General features: G+C 43.7%; 1 protein-coding gene across 1 annotated transcript in view; it reads right to left on the bottom strand.

The window, feature by feature from the left end:
- The window catches only part of smtnl (smoothelin, like), a 21,366-nt gene extending 10,267 nt beyond the window's left edge, over window positions 1-11,099 (bottom strand). The window contains exons 1-2 of the mRNA XM_079554681.1: window positions 10,967-11,099; window positions 8,799-9,474 (exon numbers count right to left, since the gene is read on the bottom strand). Of these exons, the coding sequence (XP_079410807.1) occupies window positions 8,799-9,410 (612 nt within the window). The 5' untranslated portion in view covers window positions 9,411-9,474; window positions 10,967-11,099. The remainder of the gene's footprint in view (window positions 1-8,798; window positions 9,475-10,966) is intronic.
- Window positions 11,100-11,988: the final 889 nt, after the last annotated feature.

The following is an 11,988-nucleotide window of genomic DNA, read 5'->3' as shown; positions in this document are numbered from 1 at the left end:
CTCTGTAATTTCAATGCAGTTGTGTCAAACACCTGTTCTCACACGTCCACAAAACCCGCAATTTCGGACAAAATCTCACACGGCGCGAGAAACACTTTGGGTAAGAAAATCGAAAGAAATATGCAGGTGCTTTGAAGACGGGAGATATAAAAGTGTAATTATTGTGGGACCAGACACGATTTCACATGTGTTTTACTGTAACTGCTGTCTTTACATACAGAGCTAATGCATGGCTTTGGCGTGGGCAAAAGCACTAACAACCTGTTTGGCTGATGCTGTGTAGAAAGATACAACCCATAAAATAGGCCAGTTTTCACTTGGGAAAAAGGAAAGTAAAAGAGTGTTATAGTATTGTCAAAGCATCTGCAATACAACTAATAGCAAAAATCACAATAACCGTCTGAGTTCATATGGGGTGTCCTCGAGAAGTAGGTCACACTAAACATACGTAAAGCTCATTTTTCAGCCTGCTCCAGAAGTGCTATCTCCAACATGTGGCAACAATACACCTCCCCTGTCCTCCCCGCTGATCCGTCACTCGCCCTGAGCCGTCGGGAGTTAGCGGGGAGTCGAACACAGTGGTCTATATCATAACAAGAGCATTAGTTTATTATAAGCTGGAAAAATATGAGCCTTATTAGCACTAGAACAGATGAAGAGGCTGACAAAAACACATGCACATCATGGGCTATGGTTGAGGTTTTTTCACATTTTCTTGCAGCAGAGTTAAAATTGTATAACACATCTTTTTTGTTCTCTATGAAACAAAAATACGAGTCTAGATTAAAAGGGTGAACACGCGCCCGAGATGTGCATTTAATTGCATTACTTTCATTCTTGTGAACAAACAAGGGCAGCGGCTAACAATTTACAGTCAACTACCACCACATTTCACGGTCTGAAAAAGGGAAAATTATCGTTACTGCAGCTTTAATATCAAGAAATCTTTCACTACTTTATGTTGGCGCAAGCTTTGATGGTTTGCAGCAAGGAGAGCAGCTTTTAAAAGTGAACAAACAGCTAGCTTATGAGCTAAAGACACTTGAGACCTACACATTTCTTCTTCTGAAACACTGAAGAGGCACCAAGAGCCCCCCACACCTGCAGCACAGTGGAGGCGTCACAAGAGGAGCTACAGGAAACAAAAAAAGGGACAAACAAGGAGGTATCCGGGCAAGACTCACAGCTAAGCCACACATGCCTTCTATCCCTACAAGTGTTCTGGCTAATGGACGTTCACTGGAGAATAAAACAGATTAACTGCTCTTCCTAGAAGATGGTGAAAGACTGTGGTGGATCAGAGGGAGCTGCACAGGAAGAAGAGGAGGAGCTGACCAGTGCAGGACACCACGCTCTGAACCAGGGACAAACCCAGGAGAAGCTGCACCGTTTCAGAGGATCAGAGCACTGAATGCAGCCAGGCTTCCTCCGGGTGCTACTGTTTCCCCCACCTCCAAAAACAGGCCGGTCAGGTTGGCCCACAGCGGCGTTTAGTTGTACAATGACAATCTCTGCACACACTTGCAGCGTCCAAACTATTGCTCTGTTTCGCTATCGTTTAGGCACAACAAAATAATCTACATCCTTCCTTCCAAATTGTATGAACGGAATTGTTGCAGCGACATTGGTTCCTAAAGTTTACGTTGAAACAAACTACTACTACTGACAGAAACTCAGAATTGAAGAACTTTTGTCTAAAATGTCACCGAGTTCATAAAGTTTTGTCAAAAGTGGAGCCAATGCACAAAAGCATGGCAGATATGTGGGTCCAGTCACTTCCAAATAATGATCCGGTTCAACATTTGGAGATTACTGTATCAATAACTGTGGCAACTCCCATAAAGCTACATTTCACTCTAAGAACTGTTGACCAAGACACTTCAGTCGCCCAATGCTCCTGGCAGGTGAACCCCTCTGCAATTGAAGGTTTTGTTCTATACTGAGGACAATAACCTCAAGGACACCTCACCTCGCCCAACCCCAGATCTCTCCACACCGGAGCAGCTGAATCAGAGTTTGTCATCATCCTCTCTCCCATATCACACAGACAGATCGTCGGTGAAATATCAGGTTTAGACTTGGCCCAGGGGCTGACACCAAACACACAAACAGTGCCATTGTGGTGACAGAGGTTTCGGCGCTTCGACATTAACACTTTCGCTGAGACACGAGGGGCCACGGAAGTTGGAGGTAATGTCATTTGTAGAAGCAGTAGCAGCTCTGGCTGGGAAATGCTATCTTTATGATTGAGTTAGAAACAACAACGTTTGGAGAATATGGGTCTCTTTGACGTCTAAGGAATAACAATCTATTCGCGGAGTCAAAGAGTCCTCACATAAAAATGTCAAAAGCTTCTTGAAAAAGGTGTCAAAATAGCGACAAAAACGGAAAAATAGCATAAGTGAGTCAAAAAAATAAGTGGGAAAACGGTGCAGAGAAGACAGTGGTGTGGCCTTGAGCATATTTCACGTGATCAGCCTATATGGCCTTGTTAGTGATTGACAGGTAAATTGCTCAGACCCTGAAGAAGCTCTTATATTATATATGTGGGTCAGGCTCCTGCGGTGGGAGACTTAATGTCTGCCAACTCTGCAGCGGTCACCTAAAACTAAACCAATTTAACTCCAATACCCAGAGGCGTCTTTGCGAAACACTGCCCCAAAGTTCAGCGGCAAATTGAATCTAAAATCAGAACATTCCACTTGGAGGCTTTACTAAAATGTAATATCATTTTTAAAATATATACACAGTATGAAAAACCAATATCAAGTCAGTCCCAGCCCATACTTCGACACTACCCACTTTATACAAGAATGTCTAAGCACTAGTGATACAGGGCCAGGGACTACATTTTCCTTGGTCTTTACTGACCTTTGCGGCTTAATTCTTTCTGTGATTAAACCTTTCTCCTTGAATACCGGACAATTGCATACCTTCCTCTTAGAGGAGGGGGGACAGAGGGGCGGTGAGGAGTCCCGGGACTGGTCACTTATTAACGGGAAGGATGACGGGAACGCGGCCCTTTGTCTGGAAGTCATTAAGAGCCAGGGGGAGGGCAGGGAGTGGCTGCATACCTCCGCTAAACCCCCAGTATGACCACCACGTACTGAGGCAATACTTCTGAGATCTGACCCCTGCTTCTGAAAGATCTGCTCGTCATATTACGATGCTAAAATTAAACGGCATTAAACAAATGGGGGAAATGACTACAGCAGTTTTTTATGAGATGTTATCAGATTTCTGTTTAAGAAAAGGGGAAAATGTGTTTTCTCAAAGTCACTGATAATTACAATTTAAAGAGACTGATCTGTTTCGGCACTATTGTGTTATATTGTTTCACTACCTTATGGAAAATGACATCACAGGGCTTCATAGTTTTTTGGGGGGCAGAGACCAAAGTCAGGACATGCTTGGTAGTGAAGGCAAGTTGAGTGGTGATGGTGGATCAGGGCATGTTAGCTGCAAATTCGTAAAACATATATATATTTTTGCTTTAATTGAATATACATGAAATAAATGAAAATCCATTAATAGAAAGCTGTGATGAAGGCTGTTTTTTACTTTAAGCATATTTAATTAAAAAGCATAGTTAACATTTTATTGAATTTGCTAACTTTAATACAATAGAGGTTAAATATCTGACCTCAACCGAATGCGGCCCAGTTGTTTGTATATTTTTCTGTATGTGGCCCTCGGTGAAAAAAAGTTTGGACACCCCTGGTTTAGATGTATTTTGTAGTTTTAAAAGGGGGTGCTACACTGGCCTATGGGGCTGTAAGCTTCAGTCAAGAAGGTTTTTTGATTTGGGTAAAGCCAAACTGGAGACAATGCGCTCTGCCAAGGTGGGGGGTAAGAGGTTAAAAATGAAAGTGAAACTGAGCTGAATTTTAACATTAATTTCGATTATGTTTTTCAGTAAACGGTTTTGCTGGGGTACTTGGAGTCTAAATCAATGGGGATGCAAGACAAAAAAAAGGTTGTCCTAGATTGTTATACCTCTCTGGAGGCAGCGACAGTACTCTGCTAAGTGCTACTTCAGTAAAGATAAGAAAAAGGCCCATTTCAGTCATTCTTGTCATGCATCACATATGATTATACACCAAAAACTGCACATTTACTGTGTGGCCTTAACTTGACATTTCGCCTTCATTTGAAGTTGTGTAACAACTGATGCGTGTTTTGTGCAAAAGCTATAAATTAAGCACAGTCGGAGCATTGAGGAAATAACCAAAGAACCCCCTTTTACCCCTGCTTCAAAGTCTCACGTCTCTGAACGAGCACAGTACATACATTGCAAAGTGCTCATGCCAATTATAACCTTTCAGGAGACGGCTGCAGAAAACAGAATGAATAGGAAGTTCGTGTGCTGTATGTACTGTATGTACTGTATGTACTGTATGCGGGACGTCAGAACTCCACTCCCTTCAGACTAATGATAATAAAGATGTATCAAACACAACCTTGATCTGGAATGTACCAAATCCCAGGCTAAAGAGACTTTATTTGTTTGGACCAATCCCATTATCCCAACAAAGACTTAAGCGGACTGAGGGGGGGGAAAAAAACAGTTTTGTCAGTCATATTACTTAGACACTTTGAAAGCAAGCACAAATACATGACAATAAACAGACTGTCAGTATCTCACGGGGTGTACCTCGGAATCTAGTAACACAAAAGCCGTACAGAGAGGAAAAATGTCTTCAGAGGTGGGACAGAAAAGGCGGGTCAGACTTTTAATCCATCCACAATGAGTTTTCAATGGACCATGATCACCCACACTGCGCCCTATTCAGACTGTGGGACTGTAATTGGCAAAAAAAAAAAAAAAAACAGAGCTATAAACCAGAGAGAAAAGTGGGATTTGCAGCTGAAAACACGCAGGAAGAGGAGACATTGTTGAACGGCTTTGACTTTTGAATAACTGGCTAATCTCGGCTAATTCGAGCGGCTCTGACTTATTGGAGGGAAAACATCTGCCTCTTACAAACCTCAATACGCGTCTTTATGGAAATACACTCAGACAGCTGCGGTCGCGTCCATTTAAAAAAAAAAAAAAGAGGTTTCGGTGGATTCCAAGTCAAGTGGCTCAGAGGCTGAAAAGCTATACGCGTGCATTTCTCAAACGTGACCAATCATGTCGTCATCTGGACCGCCGTACCTAAAGCTCCTGGGAGGCTTGAGTGCTTCGTCAGTGAAAGGCAATAAACAGATAAGCACTATATCACTTCTTAACCCCCGCCTTCACCGAGCACATTTTCTCCGGTTTTACCCAAATCTAAAAGCTTCTCGATGGGAGCCTGCAGCCTCTAGGCCAGTGTCACTCCACATTTGAAAGCTAAGGCCTGCAAAAGTCATCTAAATCTAACATCTCTTTTTCCTTGTTATCATGTTATAGCTGTTTTGTTGCAGGTTTTTTTTTTTATTATTATTTCTGCAGTGCTTATTTGTCACATTATTATCAAATTCACATTGCTTTGTTGTAGCGTATAGGCCACATTTTGCTTTTTTCGTGTAATGTAACTGTGATCAAGCCACAAAAACGTGATGAAAACACAACCAAAAACGAAAACAACAAAAAAACGTGACAATCAAAACGAGAAAGAAGCTTGGGTTTTGCAGGCTTTAGCTTCTTAGCCTTTAGTCTGTAATCTCCAGTCGAGAAGTTTTTAGATTTGGGTAAAGCCCAACTGGAGAAAATGCACCCCGTGAAGGTGGGGGTTAAAGGAACAGGTCACCATTTTGTCATACTGAGATATGTTCTTACCTGAGCTTAGACGAGTTGATGCGTACCTGTCTTGTCTTTGTGTGACCAAAGATGTTGTTAGCATTGGGCCTCCCCCAATGTATTCCTATAGCTCCAAATGGGGGCGAAGTTAGAAGCGCCCAAGCTCTTCCACGGGCACGCACAAAGACCAGACGGGTACGTATCAACTCGTCTAAGCTCAGGTAAGAACATATCTCAGTATGTAAAAACGGTGGCCTGTTCCTTTAAGGGGTCATTTACTCTTTAACGTATGTGCTGTAATGAGATTGAGAATGCCTCTTTATCCCAGCATCTCATCCAGTGCCTTTTAAAATCTCCCTGCGGGGTCAGTAAAGTCCTCCTGCGCTATAACCACCGAGTGACTCCAGTTTTCGCTAGCCGTCTGTCGGTACCAGGCGCTTGTTTTATTTGGCAGCTCAAACCGCTCTGACAGATATGATACAGTTATGACTTCATGTCGGTGAGCTCAGACAAATGTGTCGAGACGTGCCCAGCTGTGGCCTGTTCGCCAGATGCTACCGTTACCCTCCTAATCCAAGCAACACACCTGCCCAGGGACAGACTGATCCAACTGGCGGCGAAAACGGCATGCGTGACCCGAGTGTGCACTTTTAGAGACCACATTGTGTCAAACTGGCTTTTAACCCTTTTATAATGTTGTTCCCTTATGACAAGTGTACTTTACAAGAGCTTGATAATGCAGGGATAAGTAGGACCCTTAATCAATACATACAAGCTGATAGTCTGGCGAGTCCACGTGTGCAAATCCAGGTCATTACTTTGGTGCAGGCTAAGTGCATAACTGTGTTTGATGTGAGCATTTGGCTGACACTCGAGGGGATCTCCAGCAAAGCAACGAGTCAAACAAAGCGGCTCTGTGGGTAAGAGATACTACGCCACTTCAGACAATTACCAACAGAGCTTGCGTTCTATAAAGTCTGAATTTATCAAAACAAAACTCTAGTCTTGATATCTTTTCTATGGCAACCCCGATCTGTGCACTAACAACAAACTGCATTCATCGGTGGGGAAAATGATAAAATGATTCTCTAAGTTCAGACAGGGTGAGAGAGTTTTTCCCAAGAACACAATCATCAGATGAGGGCAAGAACTTTCTGATACGGGAAGGGATCTGTTTGACTTCTTTAGCTTTTGCTGCTCCTCATTTTTTGGGGCTTTCTTTTTTCTACGATGACAGTCACGATGAAGAGTTCAAATAATATTTCCCCTTATAGTGGCCTAAAACGCTCTTGTGGAAATACTGTCTATGTGAGCAAAAGACCAACAACTGAAGGACAGGGCCTGTTTAGGAATCCAAATTGGACTGGAGCGCCCTCTGCAAGGCAGCAGTGAGAATGGCAGGTAATAGAACAAGCTTTCACTTTTTCGCTAACGGCATGATAGCAATTTCATGGCACAGTGAATAACACTTGAGCACTGAACTGCTGTGATGGATTATGGGCTTTTAGTTTTAGTTTATCATTAGGATCCCCATAAGCTGTGATTTAGATCCAGCTATTGTTCCTGGGGTCCTTGTTAAAAGCACACATATACAAAAATATTGTCAATATGACAGACAACAGACATAAAATACATTATAAAAAGAAAATACAACAAGTATCCACATCCTCAAAGATAATCAACACCAATATAGTTCTTCAATTGCTCTTTAAAAACAGATTTGTGGTCTATTTGAACCAGGTTTAGTGGCAAGACGTTCCAACCTTTCATAGCGTTAAAAATGTGGAGGACACTATTGGGTTCCATCTTTGCAGTAACATCCAGCTTACAATGAACGACTGTCTCGAGCAATATGAAATCATTTACATCTCATTTGCCATGAACCAAATCTACCTTATCTGCTTTCCAGGAAACAAACAGCAGACTTGTTTTGCATGTTTGCGATAATGAGCAACCACACACACACACACAATTCCCAACTGGGACTTCAACTCATTCAAGTCCCAAAACCACAGACCAAAAGCTCACCTCCCAGGAGCACACTCCAGTTACTCTGCCAATAAATCCTTCACCGTTTTGGGGAAAAAAGGCAACACATGGCATGACATAACCACACCACCGAGTACATGGAGTCTTTTCCACTATAGATCTTCTAACCTGGAAGACTACGTCGCAATTACAGGATTAGGTCTGGTGAGGCAGCATTTTGAGTTTCCATAAACGCTAAGCAGGGGTCTTTTGAGGTCACATTTCTGAAGTGCTCCGGGGAGAAGCTTGCTTGAAATTATTATAGCCAAATAGTTTGATCTAAAAAAGGATCTCTGACAGCATTGTATCCAATTTCGCAAATTCGTTATCTCAGCTTGAGTTGGGATGGTACGCAGAGACTTTTTGATGCTCGTAGCGAGTATTTGACAGCCATTTTTTTTCTTGGATGGCATTCCTGAAAACCACATGTTGTTTAGAGTCTAACCAGTGGGTAATGGTTCCCTCGGGGAGACGGCTCGAGTTACACAGGGCCCAAAACACGTCATTTTAAAGCCCGGTTAGGTCATTGCCCCGCGGCCTGTTGCAATCATTTTACCGTGGTGCGGAAACCTGCTTTTATATTCATGCATCATAACTTAACTCATCTCTCTTACAGGGAAAGAGACACTGCAAATGAACTGGAGGAAGGGTCAAATGGGGAAATTGTACAAAATAAACAGTAATTGGGTTAAAGGATTACAGACCACCTCGAATGCTTGCCTTTCTCATCTCATGAGAAGTCTAATCCTATATTGAAACATCAGACATTTTATGCTGATATAACAATAATGGGTCCAGTTAAATAGGTACACCCCACAGCCACCCAAAGTGAATTGCTGAATTGACTTTTTTTTTTTTTTTTAAAGCTAGTGAATCAGAGCAAATGCCACCTCTTTGCCAGTCCTCATTTGTGCATGAGCCGGTGCTTGATGACATCACACGGTCCATTTAGTTTTTTTATTGTCTATCGCCAGTCAACAATCTCCTACAAACAACTGCAATCGGTGGCCGCGCCATTCCAAAACAAAACAGAAAGTATACTCACATTTTTGCTGGACAGGGCGAAGGTGGCCCGACTGGAGAAGCGCGTGGTGGACGGGCTGCAGCTCGACAGCGGCCCGGTCACCATGGACGAGACTCTGGACCCCACTGCGGGTGGGCTGGCCGAGGTGGGCGAAGAACCTTGGATGCCGCTCTGGTGGTGGGACGCCTGCATGTGAGCCTGGCCTTTCCCATAGAAAATCTCCTTCACCTCTTCGTGGTCCTCCTCATGTATCCCGTTTAGTTTCGGACTGCCCTGGTGGTGGTGGTGTTGGTGGTGTTGGTTGAGCTTGCCGTTTTCCGTACCGTTTTGCTCCACCGTCCTGCCCATGAGGAGCTCCACTTGCCTGGTCAAAACCTCCAGCTGGCTCTTGAGCTGCTGGTTCTCCTCCTGGAGCTGGGACACCGCCCTGCTCAGAGGCGCGCTCACCTGGGACGACTCCTCCAGGCGTCGCTCCATGCCCATCTTGAAGGCGCTGACGTCGACGTGGATTTCCCTGATGGCGTCCCGGAGCGTGTTCTCGCAGCGGGACAGGGCGGCGCACACAGTCTCGCCCTCCGGGGAGCAGGGCCTGGGGTGGCAGTTGTAGTCGCCCACTTCCAGCAGAGTCTCCATCACCGCAGACAGAGGTATTTGGGAAAAGGTCCTTAGGGGAGAGTCCAGACAGGGACGTGCAGGTCTGTAAGAAATGAAGAGGTTCAGAGAGGAGTTTTTTTGGCTGGAGGGGTAAGGAGTCCCGGGACGAAGGGTCAAGAGGTGGATGTCTTGGAGTGGGGTCAAAAGTCAACTCCTTTTGATCCTCTCGTACGAAATCTGAAAACAGACAGAGAGCCTACAATTTACAGGCATGTAGGCCATTCCCCTGTTGCAAGTGCTGTATGACATAAACCAGGTAAAGCCCATGTCTCGATCGACAGAGGGTGGAAGTTGATGGAGCCAACTCATTTCTAGCTCTCGCAAAACCTTCAGCATGGAGTTAAGTTTGTGTTGGCTCTCAGCTGTTCAGGAATTTGACATAGGTTAATTTAGTTGAGAAGTTTCCACCTATTTCTTGCTCCTGTAGCAAAAGGTAAGACAGTTGGTAAGCCTCTTGCTTCTGTGTCGGCCTATAAAATCTCTTCTGCAGGAGACGTGGAATATATATAAGTTTTACAACATTTAAACTTTGAGTTTATCACCATCAACAAAAAAACACAGCGCAATCCGTGCTCTTCTGGATTTCCGATTGATTTCCATCTCCTTTATAGACTACTAGCCAATACAAACAGCACAAAGTGGTCATTTTCCTTTTTGATGAAACAATTGAGGCGTTCAACTGACTAATTCAGAAACGTCAAATGTATTACAAAATAAGAAATAACACATTTTTAAACTGCAATGAACTGGCTTACGACACCACGCTAATGACAGGCCATACATCAAACCATTGACCAATCAGGATTTTGCATCATCCTGTGGCACACACAGCAGTGAATGAACTGGGTTTGCCAAATTGAAACCGAGAATTATTGTGCAACCTTGTGTTTTGTATATCTTATTGTAATTAACTTCATGAACTTGTGGAAAGACGGGGCATATAACAAAAAAAAACATGTAGGTTCTCAAATTCTCCACACACAGCATTCCCTATAAGAAGGTTGTCCGAGTACCACCAGTTAAAAATGTGTGTATACCAGGACTTTATTCAGATTGAAAACTTGGGCTGAATATGACTGCAACATCAGGGACTAACCCAAAACATCAATCTTGTCTCTAAATTATACAAAAACTGCAGAGGAGCCTGAGTGTCAGCCAAGGTATACCACACACATCACCAGTTGTACTTGCACCACAGCTTGAGAAACACTGGTGTGGGCCATTAGTCCCAGCGCTAACACTAACATGGTGATAAGACTTTATTCACATTCATAAGTGCTAATCTTTGCTGGAAGACAGGAGCTAACCACTCTGCCATTAAGTAGCCAAATAAATGCATCAACATAAAGGTACTGTTTCTCAAGATGATATAAGTTTGCACCAAATGTAGGTATACAACCCACCATTGAAATAAAACATGACATCTTAAAATTTCCCCCCCAACACACATTTCTCAAGCAAAACTACCATTGTGTCTCAGTGATACTTAATTCAACATAATGTTATCATAAAAAAACTGGTCTGATTTCTCCTACCTCCTGTGCGCAGTCGTCGTCCAGTCAGTGAATCCCTCAAAGCTGCTGCTCCTCTCCTCTCTGTCTTTTGAGCAGTTGTGTGTGCTTTGCCGGCGCTGGTTTGTTTTACTCAAGTCCTTGTCAGACTGAGGAGGGGAGGAGGAGGAGGAGGCACAGGGACCTAGGAGGAGCGAAGGAGGCTTGTAAATCTAAGGGGAGGAACCGTAGTGCACTTTCATGACCTGATGCTGTGTAAACTCTTGGCAGGAGTCCCGCCCCACTGTCACTGTCTGGCTGCATGGGACAATTCAGCTTCCTCTTTCCACTATTTATCTGGAAGCTATTGGATTTGTCCAGCTCTTGAGGTTGCAATCTAATACCTCTAATACCTTTGCTCCAATTTGGACACAATTTAGTCCAGTTTAGGTGTATTTCTCATGGGTTGATCTGTTGGCCTGTTTTTGCTCGGAGGGTCAAATGTTGAGGAGATAGTAGATAGCGAGAACCACTGACTGACCAATGCAATGCAAAACCAAGCTTCCTGATTCACATTCATTGTTTTCTCCTCTGGCCCGATTACCTGCCCTTAATAGTGTTTGGGTAAGATAAAAAAAAAAACTTCTTCTTCTTTTTGTGTTATGCAATAGTGGAATGGAAACGTTTTCTCTCTTACTTTGCTCTGAAATAAAAAGTGGGAAATATAAAATCCTGGAAGCAACAGTGAAGACAATAAACTAGACAGTATCCCCACTTTTTTTATGGCAGCAGATAGTTTCTCGATATTGTGGTCACTGCCTTCCATTATGACTTCGATGATGATTTCATGCAAAAGCCGCAAACTGTCCCCATCAATCAACCCATTCCTGGATGCAAATGGTCAAACAGAGAGCCACAGACGCAGTGGTGGTGGTGGTGGTGGCTGCTCCGGACCTCCAGACTGCCCCCCTCTCCTCTCAGTAACCAGACCCCAAAACGGAGCAAACATTCCTGGGCAGATAACGCTCTGGCATTCCTCCCGCTGCTTTCTGTCAACAATAGGAGCA

The sequence above is a fragment of the Gobius niger genome (genome assembly GCF_951799975.1).
Source record: "Gobius niger genome assembly, chromosome: 1".
NCBI classification, from domain to species: Eukaryota; Metazoa; Chordata; class Actinopteri; order Gobiiformes; family Gobiidae; genus Gobius; species Gobius niger.
Note: the sequence above shows the minus strand (reverse complement) of the source record. Positions and strands in the feature narration are given on the sequence as shown.